At 45.8% G+C, this 27,965-nt stretch overlaps 1 protein-coding gene across 2 annotated transcripts; it reads right to left on the bottom strand.

Annotated features, from left to right (window-relative positions):
- Positions 1-390: 390 nt before the first annotated feature.
- kmt2e (lysine (K)-specific methyltransferase 2E) lies at positions 391-26,978 on the bottom strand. 2 transcript variants are annotated; one of them, XM_030768910.1, is made up of 26 exons: positions 26,691-26,978; positions 21,532-21,619; positions 16,778-16,962; positions 12,542-12,653; positions 12,163-12,389; positions 11,814-11,953; positions 11,293-11,474; positions 11,039-11,077; positions 10,664-10,864; positions 10,425-10,555; positions 9,975-10,092; positions 9,743-9,852; positions 9,372-9,639; positions 8,564-8,662; positions 7,024-7,095; positions 6,365-6,526; positions 5,903-6,238; positions 5,478-5,774; positions 5,179-5,329; positions 4,816-5,057; positions 4,586-4,642; positions 4,015-4,485; positions 3,536-3,768; positions 3,085-3,173; positions 2,903-2,988; positions 391-2,734 (listed from the first exon to the last, which is right to left on the bottom strand). In XM_030768910.1, the coding sequence occupies exons 3-26, from the start codon at positions 16,846-16,848 to the stop codon at positions 1,691-1,693; spliced, it is 4,938 nt and encodes a 1,645-aa protein (XP_030624770.1). In that variant the 5' UTR covers positions 16,849-16,962; positions 21,532-21,619; positions 26,691-26,978; the 3' UTR covers positions 391-1,690. The 2 variants fall into 2 exon arrangements, with proteins under 2 accessions (XP_030624770.1, XP_030624778.1); XM_030768918.1 differs by lacking the exon at positions 7,024-7,095.
- Positions 26,979-27,965: the final 987 nt, after the last annotated feature.

Below are 27,965 nucleotides of genomic sequence, written 5' to 3'. Positions count from 1 at the left end.
AGTCACAACACATGATCTACACACAGGCAAAGTCAGGCCCTTCAGAGTGGAGCTTTTATTTCCTCTGCAGAGAGTATCACCACTGTCTACCTGCACACTCTGCCTTATGTGATAAGACAGGCACCCTGAGGAAGAGAGGAGTGCATTTAATGCTTAGTAACACTTGTGCTCTGCAGATCTGGATTGAATGTTCTCTGAGAATGCCAAGAACCCAGAATGAAGAGCCAATCAGGTACAGTTTAGATGTGTGAGAAATCGCTGAGCCTTGTGGATGTTTTGGCTTTAGTGGACACGAATGTGTGACCTCCTTTAACTTGGACAATAATTTAAATAATGTTAACAAACTCCTCTCTCACAGTAAGAGACACGCCACACAAGAGATGGTATAAAACTGTCATTACAGTGATTTTATTATAATGAACCATGAAAATAGCCAACCAGTGCTGTGTCTGTGAGTCTCTCTCCTTCACACACACATACACTCACACACAAATAATAAAAAAAGAGACAAATTGAATAATCCAGAGAGAAGAAAATAAAAATAGTGCTACGGTCACAGAAACATTCAGCTTTGCCAAGAGCGCTCGTATTTACAACCATATTCAAAAATGGGATGGGAGCGAATTGTACAAGCATAGAAAAGAAAAGAAGCCAATATTTACACCTGTTTCTGGAGAAAGCTGGAGTAACCACCTATACATTAAATTACACTTTCTACAAATAACCATTGATATTCAAAAATAAACCGCTAACATCCTACAGGTGAGACCTCTCTCGGCGCCTGCTTCTGATGACAACAGCTCTCTCCTTGATGAGCAGTCACCGTACTTGTCTTCTCTCTTGCATACATACCCACACACAGTGAATATAAGACAAACTCTCGCTCGCTCTCAAGAAAAGCACACACCCATTCTCTCTCTCTCTCTCACACACATACACACACGCACGCACACGCACGCACACATACGCACGCACGCACACACACACACGCACACACATAGACGTGCAGACTCCTGGGGCACTGAAGCAGCCTACCAGAAAGGTCATCTCTGAATGTCTGCAGCGGTGCACAGATATCTTGTTATATGGAGGAATAAAAAAAATAATAATTCTGTTTTATTTTTTCTCTATACAAAAAGCTTTTTTCTTTTGCTATAATGAGCCACTAGATAACACAAATAAATGGTGAGGGGGAGGAGAAGAGAAAAAAAAAAGACAGGAGGGGGGAGGAGAGGAGATGAAAGGGGTCTGGCAGAGTGAAAGAGACTGGAATGTCCATTAACAGTGGAGGAGGGGCAGGGGGATCCAACAGCAGAAATCCAAACAGACAGAGACAGACACCTGGGACTCTCTACCAGAAGAAAGGAGGGAGTAAAACAAAAATTAAAATAATTAAAATGACAAAAAAGAGACGTTCCAAAAGACGTCAGAGGTGGTGTTGGGGAGGTGATGAGCACCAAGGATCATCCACTTTCATTTTCTACAAAGTCTCTTCAAATTGTTTTACAGTCCTTTTCTTTTTTGTCCTTTAAAAGGTAGACTTTTTCTTGCTCCTGTTTTTCCATTGGCCGTGTGTAAAGGTACATAGAAAATATTTACAGCTGTACTATGATACACGGTATTGTCGTGTCGCCCTTCTCTAGGTGAGTTCGTAGGGCGGGTTGCTGAGGATGCAACTCCTCTGCTGTGGTCAGTGCCACCCTGTGCCCAGGTACCCTGTGCTGTGGAAGGGGGCAGAGGAGGAGGGGGCTCCTCGGGCACCGCTGGAGATCTGGGAGGTGTTGGGTTGAGTCTGTGAGGGAGGAGTTTGCTGTGGAGGAGGTGGGGGCGGAGGAGGAAGCACAGTCTGTTGATGGGCTGGGTAGGTAGAAGGGGGCACAGAGGGGTTACTGGATGTTGCAGTGTGCAGTAGTGTGGTCTGAAAGCCCCCTATGTTCTGGAACGGGTTAGGGGCACCACCAGAGGGAGCAGGCGGAGGCGGTGGGAGAGGAGGGGGAGGTGGGCCTTGCTTCATAGACAGCAACGCGTTGCTGTTGGGCTGCTGCTGAGACGTCTGGCCCTGTGGTGGTGGGGGAGGTGGGGGTGGGGCGGAGCTTAGGAGAAGCTGGTGCTGCTGGATTGGAGGGGGCTGCAGATTGACGTGTAACAGGGTAGGGCTTGGCTGTGGGTGAGGAGGAGGTGGTGGAGGAGGAGGAGGGGCTGCACCACTCTGGTAGTGCAGAGCATGGTGGGTTTGCAAGAGGGGCTGGGAGCCCGGGGGAAAGGGCGAGGCCACCGAGGGCTTGAACCCTGGGAAGGGTGCAGCAGCAGATGCTGTCTGTCCTGGGAAATATGCCGCAGAAACTGGTGGTGCTGGAGGAGGTGGGGGAGGAGGCGGAGGCGCACTCTGGGGGCTGTACTGAGAGAAAGTGGCTGGGCCTGAGGCAGCCTGGGCCTGGGGTTGACTTTGTGACTGGCCGGAGAGGAAGGCTCTCTGACTGCGGTAGGGTGAGCCCTGGGGCTGGGCTTTGGGAGAGTGTAGGAGTGAGGGGCTGGCAAAGTGGCTGTGAGGCATGTTGCTGGGGCCACTGTGCAGCTTAGTGGGCGTCAGTGGGGCCGTCTTGGTGCCGGGGGGTTTGCCGGGCGGCTGGACGGACAGAGACTGGCCAAGGGGACGAGGCTGGGCTTCACTCTCTTCTTCCTTTCCTGGGCGAGATGCTGACTGGTGGGCAGCGCTAGGACCTGGTGAGCAAGACTAAAGGGAAAAACAAGCAAGAGAAAAACATTATAACATTACTTTGGACATCTCCATGTCTCAGACACAAATGTCCAGGGGTACATGTTCAGTGTATTCCAGGCAAAGGCTATAAGTGAGTTGATAAGAGAGAGAGAGACAGAGAGAGTGTGAGTGATAGTGTCTTACTGTGTGTGTGGAAGGGCTCTTGCAGGTCTTCGGAGACGGACAGTCTCTTGCTGGAGCACCATCTCCACCCTCTGTCTCACCACCATCTAAAGGAAACATAAATATACAGTCATCAGATAAGTCACAGGAGTGAATGAGAGTGGAAAACTAAGTGTGTGAATCTGCATGAGTGCATGTCTGACCTGTGTCCTTGTCTTTACGGTGGTCACTCAGAAGCAGAGCTCTATGGTAGCTGCGCTCTCTGGCCTGCTCTACAGATGTGGAAGATGTCCTACGAAACAAAAAGAAAAAAAAAAAAAAATCAAATTACGATGTGCAATTATTATGCCACACTACACTAACTAGTCACATCATACACACACCAGTCACACTTACAGTACAATTACTATTATTTAAAACAATTAAATTCTCAGAAATGCTTTCTATTTGGTTAAAACTCAGCTTGTAGATGGACCATGTTTAGATTAAATATGCATTAACAGATATTTCACTGAGTACAAGCAGCATATTTCTCAGTGTTGAATGACTGTGGCCTGAGATTCCTATGAACTGAGTGAGCATACTGTTTGACTAAAGGACTAAGAACTGATTCCAACAGAATCTCATAGATTGTTGAAGTATCAAAGGACATACCACTGTCCCTCTCCTGCCTCCCTCTCTCCTTGTGGGGGAGCCTCAGGGTCATCACTCGGCTGGGGAGTCCTTGGGGCTGATGTTACTATAGGCGCTGTGGGCTCAGCAGTTGTATCCATGGTGACAGGAAACGCATCCACAGGGGGTGCTGTAGAAACAGGGGAGCCACACTCCACCTTTGAGCCACTCCGTCTGGCTTCACGCTGGCGCTTTCTATACTCCAATAGAGACACCTGGAGAACAAAGACACATCACAACACATTCATTAGTATTTAAAAAATGTTAAATGCTCCTGAAGAACAAGAAAGTTACATTGCACGTAATTATCACTTACATCCCATTATCAGTAACAAAAATAAGCAACTTTAAATGACCATACTACATTGTAATATAAGTGTACACCATCAGTCACAGACTCATGTGCGTCTTCCACAGCAATAACAACAAATTAATCATGCGGGCAATTTGATGAAACTAACCTTTTTCTTCTGTGGGGGATTCTGAGCGGTGCCTCCTCCTTCCGTAGTGCTGTCTCCACTCAGGGAACGGGTGAAGGCCATGGTGCTACCCTCTTCACTGCAGGGGTAAAACGGTGTCCCTTCACTGAATGTGCCTGTGGCTGTTTCAGGCCTGAAGGCGCCCATCTCCAGGGTATGGGAGGGCGTGAGGTCCCTCAGGTTGGAGTTGACTGGAGAGAAGGAAAGGCCTCTCTCTGGGCTCTTTATCCAGGGCGGGTAAGATGACGCTGGAGCGTCCGTGGAGGTGGTAGGAGCCTCTGTGTTACTTTCTGCTGCCGTGTCTGCCGTATCCTCCATTGCTGAGTCCTGTGGCTCAGTGAGGGTTAGATGGGGGCTCTGTGCTCCAGCAGGAAGAGCACTGTCCTGGGAGGGTGGTTCAGAAACCACTGCCTTCACACTGGGGGAGGCCAAAAGCGATGGGGACCGTTCCATCTGAACCAGAGAAATGACCATTGTGAGACACTGTAAATGTGGTAATTAGACAGACTAACACAATGGAGTTTAAAGTCTCAAGTGTATATGAGGAGCTCACCTCTTGAGTGCTGGGTCTACGGCTTGACTCTGGAGAGTTCTCCTGAGAAGACTCACTCTGTTAACACAAACATAGACGTAAATGAGAACATGGCTACTAAATCCTCCTTTGGCAATTTATGCATTATTCCATTCTCTGGATGGATTTCAGTCATGGCATCAAAACCATGGTCCTTTGGGCTTCACATAATAAGATGTAATCAAGAAAGACTGACAGGTGAGTAGTCTTACCTCCTGTGGCCTGCTGTGTGAAGGATTCTGGGATGTATGTGAGGGCACTGAGGGCAAGGGGTCAGAGCCCTGCTCATCACAACGGGCACGTGGTGGTGTAGCCAGCTGGAGAGGAGTAACCGCAGCCTCCGTCAGCTCTGCTCGTGTAGGCGTAGCACATGGGGAGCCATAGGGGGTGGAGGTTTCTGACATACATGCATCCAGCGGACACAACCGTCGCTTCTTGAGGGGGGTCGGCAACTCTGCTCACCAAACAGAAATGTATTCGTCACACATGCATAGTACTGTCGGAAATGTCAACTCCCACACCAACAGATAGAGAAACGAGAACACATCTGCCAACTCAAGTATCTTTTCACCCACCTGGTAACGAGCAGCTGCCATTTAAAGGAAGTGGACTGTCAGACTCTCCATTGATAGCAGGACTAAGAGGTCCTTCGCTAGGCAGGAGGAGAGAAGAGCGATTGGCTGGGCTGGTGGAACCCTCCTCCTCTAATGCCTGCTTTAGCCACCGCTGAGGAGAGACAAAACCGAATTAATGCATGTACCAGCACACACTGTAAAGGAGACCCGATCATTTACAACAAACCCTAACTGTATCCTATTGCCAGGATATCCACAGCCACATTATATTGTAACTGTGTAACAAGGTGCCTAGTTACCTTTTTGCAGGAGCCAGTGGCAGGTGGTGTGTCGGGCAGCTCTCGTGAGCGGCGTCGACCCGTCGGCACTCCCGGCGTGGTGGGGCTGCGGTTGACAAGGAAGGGCGAAGAAAAACGAATGTAGTGTTTGGGTGTGCTGTAGACATGAGGGGTACAGGCCATGCCCGGCAGTGAGTTAAGCTGCGTAGCCAACACCTCAGGGTCACTGCTGATCCTCAAGGGTCTGTCAGGGGCTGGCTCTGGAGTCCGTGTGACCCCTCGCTCTTGTTTCTCACCCATCCACTCACTCACTAAGTGCTGCAGGGAGAGAACGAAGAACAATTACAATTTAAAAAAAACAAAAACAAACAAAAAACAAAAAAACTTAAGACTCCTAAAGATGAGTGGCATGCTCTAGAACGAAATGGAGGGGATCAAGTTGGTACCTTTTTAGTTTTTGGGTATTTCTGTCCGGAGCGGCAGGCGGGGGCAGGTGATCCGCTGTGGGGAGGGCTGACATCAGGCACATGTGTGGTGAGTGTTTCAGCCTCAGGAGCAGAGGGTGCATCTCCTTCATGGCTTTCACCCACTGGTGCCTCGAGGGTCTCTCCAGGAGAACCGGGCGGTAAATCAGAGCAGGCACTGACTGTGCGGGCTCTCCGTCGCTGTTGTCCAATATGAGTCCGGTTCCGCGACATACTCTTTCTCTGCTTAGAGCGGCTTACTTTTGCGGCTGTGGCTGGCTTCAACCCTGGCTCCTCTTTCACAACCTCCAGGGGGGGCTGAGGGATAAACACATAAGGGTTATATAAGAGTGTACAGGAACCACAGGGCGCAGGAACAAACCTGAATAGAGCTGTCTGTATATAACTTGTAAAGCATACAGTTTGCCTCTAGTGAGAACATACCTGTAATGCAGCTGGTGACTCCGCCTCAGGTGTGGCAGGGGGCTCTTCTTTGATCTCACTGCGTCCCCCAATCCTCTCTAAGGCCTGCTCACGTCGTTTCTCCCTCTTTTCCATTCGGGCAAATGCCTGCAGGATGGCCTCCATCTTCCGTTCCTCTCGTGTCTATGTAGGTAGAGGGTGACCAGAGAGAGGAAGAGGACAAAAACAAACATGAGAATGTTACCGCCCAGCGGCAGGGCCCCAGCCAGCTGCACAGCGCACAAAACAGAGGCGAAATCCAGCAGCAAAGAAGGAGAGAAAGACACCTCCCTTTCCTTTCATTAGATACAACCAAACCAAGAGGTGAGCCAAGCACCTAGTTTTGTCAACACCTTAATAAAAATTCCATCTGGACCTAAAAGTGAAGGTCACCAAAACTTAGAACTTTTAGTTCCTTTAAAAGAGACTATGGTAATCACAAAAGGGTCCTCTGGACTTGTTGGGACACTGAGCAGCTCACATCACACAAACTGGATCCTGATACAGGATTGGTCAGTGTGGACAGGGACATGTGGGTTAGTATGTAAGAGTCCCCCATGGAGGCGGTGGTCAGGCAGGCGAGGGGGTGTTTAAGGGAAACAAGGGAATAAGGGAGAGTGCAGGCGGGGGACAGAGTTTACCTCCTTGTTTCTCAGTCCCTTCCAGCTGGAGGCCCCCCTGCCATGAAGCTGGGACTCCTCCGCTGGGCTGGCCTGAATAATGTTGAGAGAGACAGCCGGGTTTAGAATGACGCTAGCCTCATCACTACTGCTCTCACACTTACACAGATTCAGAAACGCACTGGCCTTCACATGATGTCACGAAAAGCTGTACCTAAAGGAGAACCACTGGCCACTATAGGATATGAAATCTATAGAAACGATGGCGTGTTAACTACTGCCACTCAACAACAACACACAACTAAGGTCTTGGGTATAATATAGTAGATTGCCTGGCTCTTTAATAATGTTCTGACCAAACAGGTCCCATGGGTTAGAATTCATAGCACTGCCTTTAAGTTCTACATCATGTAAGACAACACTCTTTCCTCTGCCTTTGCTGAAAACAAAGCTGCACTTTGCAAATGTGTGTGTGTGTGTGTGTGTGTGTGAGGAGGGGGTTGAGCTTTCATCATACTTTGTTAACAGAATCTGGAGAACTACGAAATCTGAACTATGGGCACACTAGACATGTTGAGATCAACACTCAAGGCAGACACATTCAAACGTTCTATTGCATCACAAAGACATCCCATGCTGCCCTAGTGCCTAACAGCCATGCTCAACACAGTATTAAAGCACACCAGTCAGACCACCATTCACATCCACTCCTGAGTGCCAAACTTCGCTGTGAACTAGGAAGAGAGTACAAAGTGTTTTTCCTGGGTGTGATTCATCCTGGACGGGAGCTTTGTGTGAGGAGCTCCCAGCATCAGTACACCCTTGGCAACACCCTATTGTTCCCTTTCTGTACATTAGCCAACTGCGTGATTCAGCACTTTACACCTTCTGTTTACTGTGTGAAAGAGAGCCAACAACAGGGTCATTTCCAGAGTGAGTGTGTGACTATCATTTTGGGAGAGTGGGATTTGGCAGAGAGAATGACTGAAAATGTATGAGTTAAATTCAAACTGATGAGCTGATGGCCGTGGAGAAAGATGATGTGAATGCTCCTTCAGTGCTAGCGTCTGAGCCACATGTCCCATTGTTTATTAAGCTAATGAGCTCCAGAGGCTGTGAGAAACCAGCCGTGTGTCATGAGGTAGTAAGAATACGGCACCAAATAAAAGACAGGGGAGAAGGATGAGCGTGAATGAGAACACACAGAGAGGGCACAGCACCCTGAGAACCCTGCCAAGCAAACGAGACAAGTCCATGAGACAGTGAGTGTAGGGGTAGAGGGGAGAGTGGGAGAGCAGGCGGAGGCCTTCACAACCTTACGCTGACCTTCAGAGCACTTAGGCTACACAGTGACAGAAGCAGAAACAGCAACAACAGCGGCAGCAGTGGCAGCAGTAGCAGCAGGGATGGGATTCAGGTGTGGGGGAGGAGAGGGTGAGTTAAATGGGGTGTTTGGGATCCCCCACCCCACCCATCACCACACACACGCAAGGGCAGGGAGAGAGGGGCCTGCAGGGGTAGCACAGCTCCTATGGCAACTGTGGGCCCTGGGCGCACTTACCATCTTCCTCCTCCTCTCTGCAATCTGCTCCTCTGATTCCATCTCTACTTCAATGCTAACGGAGGCTTTCTCTTCTATATCCTCAATTAATTCAGGATCCTGTAAGAGGGAGAGGGGGCGCTTTATAATGGCACTCCTGGCTCAAAGTCTGGCTACAGACTAGATAAGGGGGAGAAAGAGATATGAAAAAGAGAGGAGGAAGAAGAGGGGGTTTGGGGGGACGAAGGGGGGAAGAGGCAAGTGACCAGGCTGGATGATAAAGTGGCCACGTATTCCAATCTGTTGACTCATCGGCATAGGAGGGTCAGAGTCTGTGGTAGTGTGGAGTTAGCCGTGCTAACACTGCTAATTTTATCAACTGTCCATGCTCCCTTCACTGACCTACCATTAAACCTGCCAGCCATCCCTGATTTTAAACAATAAATTGGTGCTTGCACACAGTATCTCCTGTTGAAAGCTGCAGTTCAGGTACAGCACGATCAGAGAGATGCATACCATATGGTAGGAGACACAAATGGCATTTTTATGGGGTTTGGGTTTGGCAAGACAAGTATGTGGGGATGGAAGGACGGATGGACAGATGGACAGATTGCAAGACTGTCTCAATATATGACATTTAGAAGAACAAGCATACAACAAAGTGAACATAAGCTTACATGCATCAATAACAAACACAAATTTATAAATTGTTCAGCAAGGCACTTCAATCCTATGAATTGCTCTTGAAGAGGTAATAACAAAAGGAGTAGAATTGATGGTGAAACATGGATGATGAGAAAGGCGAATATAGAACATGGGGATCCCATACCTGGTTGTTGGAAATGGACAGGCGCAGCGGCGAGAGCTTCCTCTGTTTAGCATCAGTGAGGGCCTTGCCTTTAGAGCCATCACAGTCCAGGGTGAGGTTCTGGTTCTGGCCAGTCTCATCACGGTCCCGTGTTGGCTCTTTGTCTTTACGGCCACGGCGACGCCGGGAGTCATTCCCAGAGCTAAAATTCTCTGTGGGCTCTAGATTGTGTTTCAGTACGGGACACTCCTGGTTTCCCTTCAGACAGGCACAGTCCACCTTGTATTTACTGCAGTGACAGGAAACAAAGACAAACAGGTGTAAGCTATATGGTTTTTTAGACAGAGAAAGACAGTGTGTGTGTGTGTTTTCCTGCAGTGTTCCATTCTCACCAGCTGCCATAGTCATAGTCAAAGCCAATGGTGATCTCATTTCCCTTTGAGATGGACCTCAGCGAATAAATGTACAAATGCAACATGCCATCCTCAATCACATGTCGCACCTGAGACAGAGAGAAGGAGCAAAATAAAGAGAGATGAGGTCTAAATAAACACAGAGAGACTATAGGCTGGTGTTGTTCATAAATAAGCTGTGAAAAACAGAACACCACCACTGGACAATCACCTCCGCATTCGGTGTACAGGATCGGCGAATGAAACGGGCCTCATTACCAAAATTTCGGGCGTCCACGCACATTTCCAACCCATCGAACTTTGAGTAGAACAACACAAATGGGTACGGCCTAGAGAAAGAGAGAAAACGAGTTGAAGCGTGAGGGGTAACCCTGGCGCCAGAGAGAAAGAGAGAGAGAGAGAGCGAGAGAGATATGACAGGCAGTGCTGGATGGGCAAGGGAACAGCTTGGAAATGCCCATAAGACCATATGGTGGGTGAGCTCTAAGAGCCAATGTCTCCAGCATATGACAGACAGTGTGAACGACAGACTTGCCAGAGACCACCGTGAGCCCAGTCTATGTCCACATACGCAGGCTCATTCATACAGAAACATTCAGAAAACTAAGAGAACCAGCACTAGAAAAGAGCTACATTTTCACATACACAGATATGTGCTCACCTTTTAAAAAAGTAGCCGTTGGCCTCAAACTGTTGCCTGAGCATAAATTTACCCCGGTACTCAATAATGAGCGAATCTGGGGCCAAATCCCGTATTGCCTTCAGAATCTTCTTATTCTTCTGCACCTGACTCTGTAAAAACAGCCAGGAGGGAAACTTAATAAGTGCTCCATTCTGTCTTTCCTAAATTTTAACAACGTGTATGTATGTATGTATATCAAGCAAACAATAGTCTGGTACCTCTACAGGTGGTTTGAAGGCAGCTGTGTGTGTGTTGTAGGCGAGCGTTTTGCCATCGCGAGCCTCTTTAACGCGGAGTAGGATGCGTACATCCTCACTATACTGGTTACTGTTGGCCTCTTCATAGCGCTCCATCCATGTCTTTATCTTACTCTCCCATGTAGACGGATACTCTGTGGGCTCCACTTCTGGAGCAGAGCCCTGAAAGATTGGAGAGAGAGGACATGGTAAAAACACAGTGCACATCACTAAAAAAAAAGTGTAAATGTCACAGAGAGGAGAGGGAAGGCACTCAGAAGCCCCATGCTCAAGTATTATTAAATTTCCCTGAGGTCCCTGGGTTCAAGTTGCAGCGATTGTGTAGACTGAACTCACCTTCACCCGGGACGACTTTCTGGACCCCTCACGAAATGCCTAAAAGGCAAGGACAACTGTCAGTAAAGAGGAGCATAACTGGAGACTGGAGTAAAACAAAATTCCTTCTCAGAGAATTTGACAAAAGACAGCAGGCTGGGAAGTCTTAAAGTCCTGAATACGCATAGTTAATTTATTTGAAATACTGTACTGTAAATTAAAACTGAACTGAATGCTGGGTGACAGTGTTGGAAATGAGAAAGAGAGAGAGAGACCTTTTTGGCACGGGCAGATGCTGCCACAGGCTCCTTGTCTCCACTCTTTTTTCGTTTTTTATCAGCCTGCTTGTTGCCCAGGCGGCCGGTGGTAAGTGTATTATTGGTGGGTGTGTGCTGGAAGGCCGTGTACAACTCCAGTGGCACCTCATCTCCGCTCTCTGTGGCGCTGGTGTCGCCGTCTGTAACACATACACAGACACCTGAGTGAGACTGCTGATCTCATTCAGCTGTAGCCACATGAAAAAAAATGTTATTACAGCACCACCTGCCTATCACATGATCAAAAGTTCTATGGATACCGTCTGACTTTGAATTTGACTGAATGTCGGTGAGTCTGGGCACAACCAGCAGGTGGCAGTGTAGTTAAGCAGTACATATATTTTACATGCTTACACCTGAAAACTATAGCTACCAGTTTTGGGAACCTTACTAAGCTGAAAAAAATACCCCTTTCTTAAGTGATATAAAGGCATCTTGCTGAGGTATTATGTGATGTTGGAAGCTAACGAGTCACTAACCGGACATGTTCTCCCTCTTCCTTGTCTGCAGAACAATTGCCCGGTCTCGGTCCAGGCTCCGTGGCTGGCAGCGTTCACACAGATACGTCTCAGGAATGTGCTGCCGGTCGATCCCCATGCAGTCAATGTGCTGCCACACACTGAGAGGAAGAGAAGAGAGAGCGAGAGTATGAAAACTGTAACAAAAGAAATTTTCTGACAGACATTTTCCACAGAAATGAGTTTATATCAAGGATGGGCAACTGGTGTTCACAAGCAACATCTGATCAAACCAGAGTTCAATTTTGTTTTCTGTCTAAAAAGTGACTGCCTGCTCAGTGGACTGTTTTAAGGCTTCTTTGGTCTTCACCTGCACTTGTCGCAGCAGATCATGTAGCCATCGTCGTGGGTGAAGCCACAGATGCAGCGTGTGATGTCGGCGCCGTAGCTGCCGTCCTCGGATGTGCTCAGCGTGGTACCACGTGAGGCCTCGTCCTGAGCCCCCGGCACAAACAGACCGTCACCGGGTCGGATCAGCGCTGCTGGCGGGGGAGAGGCTGGCGGTGTAGGTGGGGGCCGCGCCCCATAGTTATGATCCTGATGGAAACAGCCAGAGGAGAAATGATAAGGGTACCCTTTTTCTTTCAGGAGTAAAAATAAGGCTGTTTCTTGTCGTCCTAAAGGAAAAGACAAAGTATGAAGACATTGAGCAGAACGTGTGTAGGGGGAAAAAAAAACCCACTACTCACGGCATAAGGCAGCCCTATATAGCTGTGAGAGTGGTGAGAGCTACTGCTGTAGATCTGGTGAGGGTAGCTGGACTTCTCCACTACCACAGGGCTAGCCTCCACAGATTCTGGTCTGCTGAACAGAGGAGAACAAAATGAGAGACAGTGGGGAACAGGTTTGACAGCATCAGAGAATATATGTTTGAGAGATTGTGACAGAGAAGCAGGGGTGAGAGCAGGTTTGACAACAGGACAAAATAAGATGAAAAGGGAAAAGGAGGGAAATGACACAGCTGTGGATATAAAGTGTGACAGTAGCAAATCTGTTTCTTTTGTAGCTTTTAAGCTGTGATGTTTTTTTAAGGTACTCAGTTGGTTATACAAAACCAAACTGAAAAATGTAATAAGCCAGTGAAGGGAATGGTCTTCACTGCAGTGTGTGTGTGTGTGTGTGTGTGTGTGTGTGCGTGCATGCATCTGATCCTGTAATACCACCTCAACTGACGGCAGAAAAACGATGGGGCTTTACATGAGGGGTAAACATGAACTTACTGTACTGGCCTCAAGTACCTCACAACTAAGGCTGTTTCAACTGCAGGGCAGATCTACAGGAGACCCACTCCCACACACTCCCTCTTTCAAAGAACACACACTGGCCTCTTTAAATACTTGGCAGGAAGAGTTAGAACACAGAGGCATGCACACACACACACACACACACACACACACACACACACACACACACACACACACACAAAGAAACAATAACAGACACCCACTTCCTCAACGTTATTTGAGCCAAACTGGTAAATCCACTTCTACCCAATGACAAATAAAGAGCCCATTTTGCCACCTTTGCAAAATGACAACGGAACCCGTTTAAAGCATTCTATGGCGCTACAGAGTGAGCAGCCTCAAATAAACAGTAGTAGATACGTGACTAGTGGGAAATGAAAATAAATCAAGCGAGAGAAAAGGAAGGAAGCGATGAGAATTGCAATGGGAGAACTGAGGAGTGAGCAACAGTGTCAACTCGCATAGAAACGGAAAGACAGGCATGCCCCCCACCGACAGTCTCCTGCTGCCCAATGCTCTTCATTAACACAATCTCAGTGAATGTATGAGAGAGAATTAGAGAGAACAAGAACACTTTGCCTTAAATATCCCATTAGTCCTTAAAACACAAACACGCACGCAAACACACACACGCACATAAACACAGTTCAGTCACTGTACCACCATATATCCCCTGTCAAAAAACGGCAGACAACTGTTTCAAGGTCAAACAGAATGTGCCCCACAGGCTTCTACAGAACTGGGGCTGGAATTCCACGCATTGTCAGACCACTACAGCATACCAATTACACATAATATGCCACATACACAAACCTTCAATCCCCACACCTACTGACCCATATGCAGCAGAGCAGAATCAGAGAACAGAGCAGAAACCTGCATCAAAAGCCTCTTAGATAAACATAAGGTAATGAATGACCATCATTCACCCGGTCAGAGAGAGTGGCCATGAGGATAACATGCTAACAATCACATACTAAAAATCAGAAGGAAATAACACTACATATAGCTTATGAATCGAAGGAAACTCCAATATCATTTACGCACAAGTACAGACACAAGCCAGAGACGTAAACTGAAATTTAACACACAACTGCTTAAAAGAAACGGAGTGTAACGAGAGACATTGCAGCAAACGCATCAACGACTTATGGGAGTGCCACGTATGTCCATACATTCAGCACAAACACGGGCTCCACACCTGATACTCTTTCTTACCCCCCTCTCTGCCTCTCTCTATCTGTATTTAAAGGAGTAAGAGCAAACCTGAGTGGCCCCTCTCCTCTTTTTACCGCGTGCTGTCTCTTCCCTCCACTCTCAACGACACTTCCTCATTTTGTTGGCGCTTGAGTGCTCAAGTGTCAAAGTGAAAGTGTGTGTGAATTACCTAGAGGGCGGACCTTGTGTGGACGTTTTGTGTGCTTGCACACGTACCTGCACGTACACGCGCGCGCGCACACACACACACACACACACACACAGAAGGCTATCCGCAGACATAAACACATCAAAGAAGAGTAAAACACAGGCACATCTAACGTTTGTAAAGTGGGCTGGGCAGTCAGTTAATGATTAATAACCAAATTATATGTGAGGCCGCTTCTAAGGTTATCAATATGTCTCAAACTGAAGAAGGATTTCCTGTGTCTAACTGAAAAGCTAGAGGTAGTAAAATGTTGAGTAAGGGAAGGGAGGGGTGATTTTTTTTCCTTTTTAATACAGTAGTTTTCCTGTGAGGCTGCTTTGGCTTGGGGAAAATGATGAAACACACATGGTAGGCAAAGGTGTTAGGATTTAGTTTTGACAATGGAAAGCTGTGTGAAGATTCTGTTTTTGAGTGGGAGAAAAGAGAAACATAGTGACAGCCAAACAATATAGAACAAAGCGGCAACTCTCGTACATGCAAATCCAACACAATCTTCACATCACTAGCGGAATGTCTGATCTAAGGGAAATAAGGAACAGAAAGAGAGTACAAGAGAGTGAGAAAAAGAGAGACAGAGAAGTGAGACAAAACTGTAATGGGAGCTCCAATTAAACAAGACAGCTTGGCACGTGCTAATCACAGCCCAAAGCTCAAGAGAGAGCTCAATAAAGAATAGATTCTCCTCTCTAGCCCAAGCACAAGCATACACCTGTTGAAAGAGAGAGGAGAATTCAGTGTGGTGACCGAGGAAACAGCAAGGCCCTCCCTTTGGAGTATTGCCACTCTCTGGCAAAAAAAAGCACTGCAACTGTATACACACACACACACACGAGTTCTCCGTCACACAGACGCCCTCTTCCATGTAACCATGGAGTCCCTCACACAAAAAGCCCTAACCAATGCTCTTTCATGCCACCACTATGGCCACTGTGGTGACTGGCCCATTCTGCAGCCCGTGCATAGCTCAGCGGAGGTTGAGAACTAGTGATACAGCTTAGGTTTCCAGTGTCAATCCAGTAAGTAACACTGCTGTGTGCCTAAGGTTTGGGATGTGTAATGGGAGCTCTATTAAATCCAAATGGCATTTAAAAGGGCTGTCTAAGCCCCTTTGGAGACACACAGGCCAGTAACCATGGTGACCTCCATGGCAGAAGTGATGTGGAATGACTGCTAGGCTAACGATCAAGACTGAGGTCCTAGAGTAGCCTCCAAGCATTCGGAGCAGCAGCCAACGACCTGTACAGCAGCAGGTGGAGGTCTACATCTCAAGCTCATTAGTGTCTTTGGGTAATATATCTACGCAGGCAAGCAGGCAGTCGGACACTGTTATGAGGCCAGGCTGAGAGACTACGGCCCTGCCAGAGCGAGTAGCAGAGCAGAGGCTTGGCCTCTCTTAAGTAGCCTAAAGCACCCGAGGGGCCAGCTGCCACTCAGTCAGTTGCTATGGACACAGCCCCTGCGCTGCATAGGGAGGGGAGGGCAATGCGGGAGGACTCCATGGCAACACAAGCTGTCGAGGCAACTGCACTGGGAGGGGGCAGGAGGATGCTCGCTTTCTCTTGCCCTTCAATTCAACAGAGTGCTTATAAACACGCCTTTCATTCGTCTGCTACTGCAACAAGGGGGAATTCTCTACATGAGAGCTAAACCGGCGCCCCTGACGCCATTAAAAGGCCTGTGTCAGTGGGTTATGTTGACGCCAATTCTTGATATGAAGATAGAAACACACAAAAGAAAGAGACCACAAGCAAATTTCACACAGTTAATAATCCGTTGCGAACTTGCTTCTGATCTTAAGAAGTCTGGGAAACACCAAAGGCCAAATTTGGCCTGAACACAGAGATCTTTATACAGTGTTATGTTGTGCATACTGGCATAAAGATCAGCCTATGCTGAAATGTAATTAAAACCTTCTGAGTAACTACATCAAGGCAACAAAAAGCATAGTTTTTGTCTATGATAGTTCACTCTTATGGCGAAATCTACAGCACTCAAGTTAAAGTGTTGACACTGATACTGTTCAAATATTTGACAGGGGGTGGGGATTTTTTTTAGGGTTGACTGGGGTGGGTGAGTTTCACAGGAACAATTATAAAGAATGAGAGACTGCAGAGTGGAGCAGTGCTGAAAGTGGAGAGGTACACAATGGGTTAGAAAATGTGAGTGAAAATGAAAGTAGAAAGGGTAGAGTGAGAGATGAGTGGGCAAAGACACATAGAAGAGGGAGAGTGTGGTGAGTAGAGATGAGGACTCACTCTGAGCCTGCAGCCATGTCCAGGTATGAGGTGTCGGCCGTGTCCACCCCTACTGGGATGACTATGCTCATGACGTTCTGTGCTGATAAATTCTTGTCCTACTGAGTCCAGAGCATGGGAATCCAAAACACTGAGGCATGCCAGCCACAGCACTCATTGCAGACATCTAAGTGCATCCACGAAGCCTGTCAACGGAAAGGAGTTCACGTTAACATTTCAGCATTAACATCACAAATAAATCATTAGGACATTACTTTAGGCTTTAGAACAAACACACAGACATGTGTGAGTAAAAACGGAAAAGTGCATTTCCTGTCGAGAGGCAATGAGTGTATTCCCAGAACCGATGTGATTCATCTCAAAGTGATGAGAGAAACAGACGGCACAAAATATCTGCATGTGGATCTGAATGAGAGGGTGCTTTTTATTCTTTATTATCAGAATGGCAGACTGACAGGAGAAAGAAGACAAAACACTGTTAAAGGCACTGCTAGCTTACTGCGTAAATCTGACCTCTGTGCTGAGTTGAGCAGCAAGCAGGAGGCTGCAGAATCTCTGTACGTCCATAAGAGGGAGCAACAGCACACAGACAAAGCACTCAATGAAGGGCAGAGCAAAGAAGGGAGGGAGAAGAGGAAACCAAACATGGAGAGTGCCCCCACCCTGCCGTCATCTAAACAAGACTGTTCTGTAACATATGCATACTCTTTCATATTCTAGCAGAAATATACAGACACAAGCAAATCCTTCCATGCTGTAATGGGAGCTATAAAAGGAGGGAGAATCAGACCATACTCAAATAACTTGCCTCAAAGCGAGTGGGTAATATTCAGGGGAAATACAGGGGATGATGAGTGAAATGGCCATGATAATTTAAGGCTACATGATTGCCTGCTCATAAGGTCAGACAAAAGGTCAGTGGGCAGCTGAGTGTGTCAGTATGACCAACAAGACTACCTGTTCACAAGTAATGGTTTAATCCCATATGAGTGGGATAAATATGCCACGGTGACACACTTCTACACAGAGAGAGGGAGAGAGAGAAATGTCATAGGGTGATAGGTACCCTGAGTGTCTGTGATATCAGAAACTGGGGTGTGTGTGTGTGTGTTTGGATGGCAAATGCTGCCCATAAATGGGATTAAAGGAAAGGCCAGATGCAAACACAAAATAGACTGGGGTGTCATACATCCACATTGGCTAGAACAAATGAGCTTAAACAAATGGGAGGACCAGGACAATATGTAAGGGCCAATCCAAAAGACCAGAGACAGACACACCAACACATAAAGTCAGAGATGTCTATATGCGCAGTGTTAGAACATGCCTGCACAGCGCCGATCCAGACGTGCTTGATCAAATCTCTCGTGACACGTGTGTGAACTGACTTTCTAGGAAATACATATTTCATCTGTATGAGAGCTGTCTGCTGCACACTTTGCTTCTTACTGGGTAATGAATGCCTTACAAAGCAAATACACGGACACACACGCACACACACACACACACAGTCAGGGTGAGGAATGGACGGACTGTCCCTCACTCATTCTGAACAGGCTCTGTGCACAGCCAATAGAGATCAGTGGGGCACAGAGACGCTGCAGTACAGTAAGCCAGAGGCTCACAGAGACGACAGCTGTCAGCTCCAGGAGTAATTAATAGGAGCGTGAAGACCCCTGTGTGTGTGTGTGTGTGCGCGCGCGCACACATTCGCATATTTTGGTATTTTGGGCTCTTAACAGTGGAGTCCTCCCCACTTCTGAAGCAAAACACATCCTCTTAGTTTTGAGGGTTTGCAATTTCTTTCTCCTTGTCACTGACAGAATTTTTCACAACATATAAAACAGCTCAGGAATACAGGGGGACTCGCTTTGCTGACGTTTGATCTAGTACCATTTAACCAGAACACCACAGCAATTAGCCAACATTCTGTTGTGGAAAAGAAAAAGGTTTCTGGAATCTCAAAGGCTCTGCATGTCTCGCTGAAATAAAGATGCTTCCTTTGTAAGTGATTTCATCTGTTTCTAGCGCTCTCACAGTCAATGTGTTTCTCTCTGCCTCGGCAAGGGAATCCTGCTGTCACTGCTCAGGAATGCACACCACACATGCGCACTTGCACAATACAAGCGCACACACTTACACACAACTCATGTAGACTGATAACTGCCCCTCCCCTCACACACAGCCCTTACATAGTAAGACACTCATTCTTTCCTTTCAAAGACACACGTGCGCGCACACACACACACACACACACACACACACACACAGAGCTAGACACACAGCATAAAAAAGGAAGGGGTGGAGAAAAAAAACAAGTACAGTAAAGCATTCCTAGCTAAATCTAAGCGTGGTGAATGCTAACGCTCCTCCCACTTCCTTTTACAGAGTGGTCCGTCATTTGTGAGGAACACTGCAAAACAAAAAAAAGCATCTCCACCTAGTCCTACCTCTCTCTCTCTCTCTCTCTTCCCCTCCTCCCTGATAAACCCGGATTTCTCTCCCTCCCCTCTGCACTTCCTAAATAAACCTGAGTGTGCAGAGGAGAAGAGGAGTGCTGCAGACGCTGGGGCTAATTGAGTGGACGTGAAGAAAGAGGCTATTTCAGAGCACAGACCTGCTCTTACCAATACCACTTTAAACAACAACTGTAGTGAAGAACCACATCTGAATGAAGGCACAGAGGCAGACGGATAGAGAAACAGAGGACCAGGAAGGATAATACTAGTGTTCGTAGAAGCTCCACTATTTTTTTTTTTGTATACCTCCACCACTCTCTCTGTCTACCTCAGTCCTCTTCTGTCCTCACATATTTCACAGAGCTGGGGGGGGGGGGCAGATAAAGGATCTGTCTTTCTCTGGTGTCCTGTAGCAGAGAAGGCATTCTGTATGGGAGAATGTGGCATCTTCCCCATTTCAGCCACTGTTTCAAAGCCGTGGATGAGGTTTGAATTTGAGAAAGGAACACTTTCTCTCTGACTGACATGACTTCACCTCATTCTCATGACCTGAATCACTGTAGCCAACACTGAACACAACTGCTTTTATTTTTTTTACAAACCTCTATGCCCTACAAACGCACAAAGAGGGAACCGGTTTTGCTATTCATGTAAAGTAACTCAGTTACACAAACAAAGCTCCAGCACTGCAGCAGGTGAATGAAAGGAGCAGAACTATGCCCAATCATTCATTAGTCTCCATGTATATGCTGCCAGCATTCATCCAAGGTTGACCTGCTGACAGCAAAGCCTCAAGAACAAACTTCTGTGACAAAAACAATGCAAACTATGTCTATACGCCATAAGAGCCATAAGGACAGTTATAATACAGTTAGTTTGGACACTTGATTTTATGTCATCAACCACATAAATAATGACCAACCATAGGGATATTTCAGTTCTGCGGTACACTCTCAACCAGAGGAAGTAGACAATAATGGACCAAGGCCAACATACACACACAGACTGAGAGAGAGAGAGAGAGAGGGAGAGAGAGAGAGAGGGAAAGAATGTGGAAGGGAGAGAAGAAGTATAGTAGGGGAAAACTATTCCTCTTCCCCTTGTGCCCTATCCTACAATCTGCATACTACTTACAATTGTATCAAAACCATCTTAGAACAGATTGCTCAAACCAATACATAACAAACCATATCTCTGGGTAAGTATCAGGCATTCTACATGAAACACACACACAAATACACACACTAAAGAGGTTAATGACCTCAGTGATATTAAAGCCAGTCAAGCTGAGGTGGTTTCCTCTGAGATGCACACTCCATAAGCAATCAGAAAAATGAGACAGTCTTAGATTAGACAGAGATGACTAGGGACAAATGGAGTCATAGAAACATATCCCATCAGCACAGAATGCTTGTGTGTGTGCTCACTGTGATGACAAACGATAACACATGACTGGGCTGTGACTGACAGGCAAGCTCATATACACTGTTTCTCCCCCATGTTAATTTCTGCTGTTTGAGTCACATTGTGCATTTGAGCGTGTTCCCGAGACAAAGCATGGGTCTGGAGGTGGGGGGGATGTGGTGATGGGTCACTTCGCTGCAGGCCAAAAAGAACAGTCAGGGCCACTCAAGTCCCATTACGGCGCTACTCCGTGATCGATTTCACGCCTGGCGTGCAGCGTTATGTCAGCGCATGGCTGCTGCTCCCCCATCCTGCACTCCTGCATGCATGCACAAACAAGCAGTAGCGCAACAGGAAATGCCAGCTGCAGTTCTGTCTGTGGGCCACCTGTCAGGGAGGTCTGGCTGTGAAAGGGATCTGTTACAGTGAGCACTACAAAAAAAAGAAAAAAAAAAAAAAGAAAAAAGAAAAAAAAAGGTTACCTGAGCTTAGTGCTCATCCTCACCTCTACTCCACACAGCAGTCCAGTGTTAGTTAATGTCCCTGTGGACTCTGGGTTACAGACTAGAGTCTCAGAGGAAGACCCCTCCACAGTTACCAATAAGCACCTGGACTACAGTCACACAGACTACTATACTACAGGTAGCTTTACTCCATCACTCCAGGGTGGTGCTTCTGGTTTCAGGGGTAAGAGAGAAAACTTTCAAGCCTGACACAGGAGGAAAAGAGCAGGTCAGCTTTTTTTCTGGTTTGATGCGTGAGGCTTTGGCCATGTTGTGCCTTGTGAATATGTTATGAGTTAATCAGAAGGGTATGCTGGCTGTGTTAGTGTGATTGTGTGTGTGTTGTGTGTGTGTGTGTGTGTTGGGGGTTAGAGAGGTGCATTGTCACCTGAGACAGCCAGGCTCTGTGCCACCTGCCGCCCTCTCCTCCGTCCCTCCGCTGCGGCGGGGGAGCGGCAGCTCACCTCTCCATTTCTCTGTCAACACAAGCAAGCAAACAGACGACACTGCTCAACACTGGCACACGGGCAAAAAGAGCACATACACTCATCTATTTACAGCACCAGCCTTGACGCCGTTTGGACAACGCCAGCACAGGAAGACAACTGCAAGAGCATGTATGTGTGCTTGGTGCACTGAACCCTGTGTTGTGAAAAATGACAAATCTTAAATGGTAAGGGCTTTGGCACTTTATCAGTCTAAAGCAGCCATGGGATGTGGTCTCTTTTAGAACAGAAAGCTTGATTCTGTGTGTGTTGAAATAAGATCTAGTTCAGCCTAAAACGCAAAGGACCCTCCAAAGACAAAAAAAAAAAAAAAAGTCTTTTACTGCTTAAGCTGAGTCTAAACACACAGGTACTGTTTAAGGGTAAAGTGGCAAGTCCTGGTGCCTGTGAACTGACACAGAAGACTCATTCTCAGCCTCATTACTTCCTGAGAGAAGGCTCATTCCCATGGGGCCTCTGTCTAATTTCAGAGTGTGAGCAAGACAGCCAGGATGCAGTAAAACACGCACAAAACACACACAAGCTGGGCCATGTGAAACCACTATTTATGGATACCAGTCTCCTCTTTTGTTTTGAATGTTTCATACAGAAGGGCTTACCAATGAAAAATGCACATGTGGTTTGAGTGCAGTGATGTATCCTGTGCCTGTGTCATCTGTAGCAGAGACTCTGAGAAACACTGATATTTCACATTCGTAAGGACAAAGAGCACCTGCAGACGCTCTCTGGGATGAAACACCACTTTCTATCCATGCACTGGTCCTGATGTAACATTAAGCACCACACACAACCATGGCCTCTGTTCTATACAGATAGGAGATCACCTTTATTATTCATCTTGCACAACTTGTGTTAGAGGGACACATTAACAGGTGAGAGCAAAAAAGAAAACTTTCTATAGGTTCCACCATCCCAAAACTACTCTAGAATTCACCTTGAAGGCCTCTATCAGCTATTTTCTCAACACTTTCAGATTTTCTTTTAGAAATTTTTCTGAGCAGCTGGTAGAAGTTTGCAACATAGAGCTGTTCCTAGCTTCTGCATGTCGCCCAGGATATCTGGGATCACATCCTCAAGTAGAAGGGAAAGGTCTCTCATTCAAAAACAGGCCTCGTATACTCTATAAAGCACTAGGCTAGTCTCTAGAACAATGTAGGGGCATATCTAAGCGGGTGCCCTCTGATAGTAGAAGTAGCTTCAGTAATATGTCAAACATCAATAGTGTCACTTGTTCCTGTCTCCCTAATGAACATTCGTCTCCTCAACCAGTCAGCTGTGCTCTGGTGCCAGTCACAGAAAGTCATTTACTTCTACCGCTTCCTTCAATTCCACAGACAACACAGAAAAATTTAATCCTGTTGTCTCCTGTTTGGGATTTCATCAAGTCATACATCATGACAAGCACCTACTGTAAGTGGGTTGAGCTGGAAGAGGTGAGATGAGGGGTTTGAAGGAATAGGGCAGGGGTCTTTGTCAATGTCAGAGGGGAAAAAAGGAGTCACAGCTGCTGCTTCACAAACTGACCCCTACAGGCCTCTAAGTCCCCTCCATCACCAGCCATGTCCCACAGACCTCACAGTACAATAGCAGAGGACTGTATAAGCATGTGAACAGGGTCAAAAGTGTGATAGCAATAGGGCTTCCTCAAGACTAGCAATGGAGAACTGAGGTTAGAATCTTGAATCAGTCATTACAAGAGCAATCTTTCGTTGTGTTATTGTTGGATCAAGATGACCTTTCTACTGCATCATGCTCTACTCATTAGACATTAAGGTCCATGTCCATTCTATAAAACCACCCAGCCAAACAACCTCAGCCACCCAAATTAAGATGTAAGCAGCAGTCAACTCCTTTCTCAATGGTTGTAATGTTGACCACTGGATAAGAGTAAAGGGGCAGTAACACAGCTTAACTGCAATGGCTCTTCAATGCAAAGGTTATCACTGAAAGGACATGGTCACAGTTACACTGCATTTGTATAATACCAGGTCATGCTAACCATTGTGCCAGTAACATCACGCATTGGTATTTACCAGAAATAACCAATATATGATGCAACAACACAGTATGACATGAACATAAAACACTACACTAAACTGTGGTTATGATCACTGATGGACTGGGGATTTTTGCTATTGTGTATTTTCAAAAACAGTCAAACAGTATTACAAAAGGGTTTGATGGAATTCACAAGAATGGATGAAAGAGAGAGAGCGAGATCATGTGAACTCTTTAGCTCTGATTTCCTGTTTGCTCTTTTTGTACAACAGGAACAACTACAGCAATCTTTCTATTCATCTAGACAAACCGCAGTACACCCAACGTTCTTGCCCTTTTTTGACTGCTCAGACAGACAAACAAATGCTGAAATGATACAAACTTCCATTTTGCTTCAAATGGGAGGTCAAGCTCTCCCAGTCGTCAGTGGCACGGGGACATGTATGGTCGTTTCTGGACTAAACTTGGGGTTACAGTGAAGCACAAAGCACCAGTGAGGACAAAAAGGGGTGTTAGAATAAATCCTCTATTGTTCTTTTAACAAAGTGTTGCATTTTTTATCCTTTTATGTAACGCCGCTATATGACAACTTGCCAGTAACACAGACATATATCCATAAACTGACCCACCATGTCCCAAAGACATCCATATTCACTACACCAATCTAGCCATTCAAAAAATTACGCTTTACTTAAAAAGAAAAACCCATTCAGCTCTGCAGTTATTATAAACACGGCGTCGTTTTAAGAGATTCTCACGATTCCCGTTTCTCCTAAAGAGCAACCTATGCTCGAATTGAAAAGACAGTAGTAGACTAGTTTATCCATCCACTTTGGAAACATAACGGTCCGTGTTTTGTTTACATTACTTGCTTGACTCAAGCAATCACAACTCGCTGAAAAGTCATCGTTAAAAATTAAACGGAACACCGCGAAATTTCCCGAATAGAATAAAATGCGCCGTGTGTTGCAATCATTCTCTTAGGACTGTGTTGTACGCTTGCTTGTCCATAAGTATGTTGGCGCTGCAGTCAGCTTTACCGATAGGGGTGTGGAGCGATGAACAAATTACCACAACATCAAGCTCATCCGCCATTTTCATAGCGTCTTACAGAGAACTGCAAGGAAATCCTGCGGTCGGCAAGTCCTCGAAATCGGTGGAAAATGGCCATGAAATCAATCCATCGCCAATTTCACATTTTCTTCCTTAAGTATCTGTTTGTCAAATACCGTATATGTTTGTATATATCTTTGTGGAGATTATTTTCATCGACTGTGTAGCTAGCATATTTAGCTAGCTAGTAGCTATCTGGCTAATTCTAACAAAATACGCAGGTCGTCGTTAGCCAGCAAGCTTAAATTAGAGGCTACATTTAATTAACACCCAGTGTTTCACCACATAACAATGTGAGAGGTTTTTCCGTGTTCATCGACTGAGTCGTCCACATGGATTCATTTCTTTTGCCAGTCGTTCACCGCGTGTTTGGCTAAAGGACAGTTTAAACAGCTCTACTCTCGTTAACATTCGGCACGGATTTTTAACTAGCATAGCTAATACGCAGACGGAATTGGAACGCTACTGAACAAGAGTCATAAGAAAGCGAGTCATCTTTCCACTTGCGAATCCGATATTTTAAAAAATCCCGGCAATAAAATGTGTTTTCCCTTAGGATCATATGGGTTGATTTTAACGGTCAATCGGATTATTCAGATTAGCGTTATATCCAAGATGAACCTATTTGATGAAGGTTAGTTTGTTAGCCGTCTTAGCCATTCCATTAATTTACTAGTTGACAAACTAGTTAGTATCGTATGTTTTATTTCTCACAATAGGATACAGTATGCTCTCGTCTGAGACCAACCCCTCCTCCATGTTAGCAACTCTTCAGTCACATAAAATTTACTAGATTACGAATCGCAGCAGAAACGGAAAATGCCGTGTGTATTAACTTGTTACATTTGGAAGAAGATAGCTTAATGAAACCAAATAACAGTTCAGTCACCCTACCCAACCGATGTAGGGAGCAACATATTTGTCCCTCTTATATTGGATAACAAAAATCAGCTACGTCGCTCGTTAACGTTAGCTATTGGCAAGTGAATGGAAAGCATGGCTATTTCCACCATAGAATGCGTAATTCTTGCAGTGGTACAAGTAAGACACTTAGCATTAGCTGGCTAGCGGTGTAAACAAAAGCCCTGTTGTTGGTCAGCTGCTTTGCAAGAGCGAGACAGTCTTTTTAACAACGATATAACAGGTCGCTTTCCCTTACATGACCAACAAGGACAGATGTAAATATTTGGAAACAGCGCAAAACAACATAGAACTGTTTAACAGTACAAGAATATGCTCTGTAGAGACAAATATTACTAACAAATTGTTAAGATCACTGACTGGGATGAATTACTGGGTTTGTCAACTTTAATGAGCAACAATATGTCATATTAAGTAAATCGACTAACCTCCCCTCACCTCTCTTGTAGCAAGAGAGCCAGCTAACTTGCTTCAAAACAAGGTAACCGGACTAGCCAACATTATTTGCCCGCTAGCTCATGGTATGGGGCAGATAACAGTTTTATAAAAGATCCCGCGTTTCCGTTTAGTATTATCTGTTAGGGACAAAGTGACAGAAAATGACAAACGCATAACAAAGAACTCTGACCAGTGTTCATCCATCACCTGTCTCCGAGGGTTGACGTTATGTCGTAAGCTAGCTAACTATCCAAGCTAGCTGCAGGAATAACGATAGCTAAATTAAGTACGGTATTCTACCTCGAAGTTACTCGCTTGCTAATTTGTGCATACTATAACAGCGATGCGTAACAAGACCATCAAAATACACAGAGACCTATAAACAATGTGTGAAAATATTATTTTGTTAACTGCTTCTATGCCCTCAGCATCAATACAGCCACGGCATGAGACCCACTTCAGTAAGTAAGTTGCTAAGCTAGCTAGCGAAGTGCCCATCAAGCTGCACAGGCCAGTAGGTAAACAATTTTACAAGTACCTAAATATGGGAATAACCAAGTAGTCTACATACCGTTAATATCCACAGTAGTAGCCCTGCAGAAAGAAACAGGGTACTCGGGTGAGACCCCCGCCGCCCGTTCTTCCACACAACCAAAACAATACTTCGGTCTCCACTGCGGATGTATAACAAAGGTTTAAAGATATTCTGACGCGTGTGACTCCTTTAATGGACCCTTTCTTACAACAATTTATATTCTCTTAAGTCCATTTGAGCCGAATGTACTGTTTTAATCTGTTCAGACCAGTTTAATTCTGCCCTATCTACGCCGACAGTTAGTAACTGGATCCCTTCAATCCTGTCTCTTTTCCCTGTGCAAAAATGGCGGCCCTGGCAGAGCTACCGTAACTCCGCCTCCCCCACGACTTCCCCCTCCTTGGCACCCTGTGCCCCGCCTCCACAATCTACGGGGCTCACCGACATAAAATCTCAGGGGCGATGGGCCGGGAGGGGGATTCTTCCGATGCAAAGCGGGTGCACGTACATGGACCTCGCGTTACTCCTGTAGGTTTTCCTACGAGAGACTGCGATTGCATATAAAAAATATATCACTTTTTGAAATTGACAGTCTGTGATGAATCTGGTGTAAATGGGGCCCAGCAACAAAATCTCGATATTTAATAAACTGAACCGGTAAATCAGTAACCAAAAATTACTGAACAACTCTTACACTATGGTGACCCCTTTCATTGTTTAACAGCAACATTTCGTATTTGAGAAAGTGTATTATATGGACAATGAAAACAGTTTAAATAGATAATGGTCAACAGTGTAGGGGAAAAAACCCTAAAATATTCTACATATAGCAGATGCATATATATTATAATCCATAATGATATAATACACGTGAAATGTGGTCATAGTGCATATAAACAATGTATTTAAACCTATTTTAAAAGTGGTACAGTTTATTTAAGTTATATATTTATTTATTTTTGATACATGGTGACACTACTCAATGTTTAACCATTTAATTCCAGTTTTTCTCAGAAAACTGAAAACGCAATGCTTGAAACATAAAAAATATGTTGCAAAACCCCACACTTCCTGTGGTTTGTGTTTGCAATTATGTGCGTTCATATGTGGTTTCACTTTTCACTCAGGCCTCTGAATACAAGTTTGCAGATGTTCATGCATGTGAGGAAGGAAAATCTCCACATTATTTTAAAAGGTATACATTTGCAGATGTCAGCGTGCTCTGTTAAAAAGATTCTAGTGCCAGTGTTCTATACCTAAGGTTGATCTTTCAGGGATGAGTCCTTTTACTTTTATAGCTTCCTTGAGTGG

The sequence above is a fragment of the Chanos chanos genome, chromosome 1 (assembly GCF_902362185.1).
Source record: "Chanos chanos chromosome 1, fChaCha1.1, whole genome shotgun sequence".
Lineage (NCBI taxonomy): Eukaryota > Metazoa > Chordata > Actinopteri > Gonorynchiformes > Chanidae > Chanos > Chanos chanos.
The sequence above is the reverse complement of the archived record's forward strand: the minus strand, read 5'-3'. Positions and strand labels throughout refer to the sequence as shown.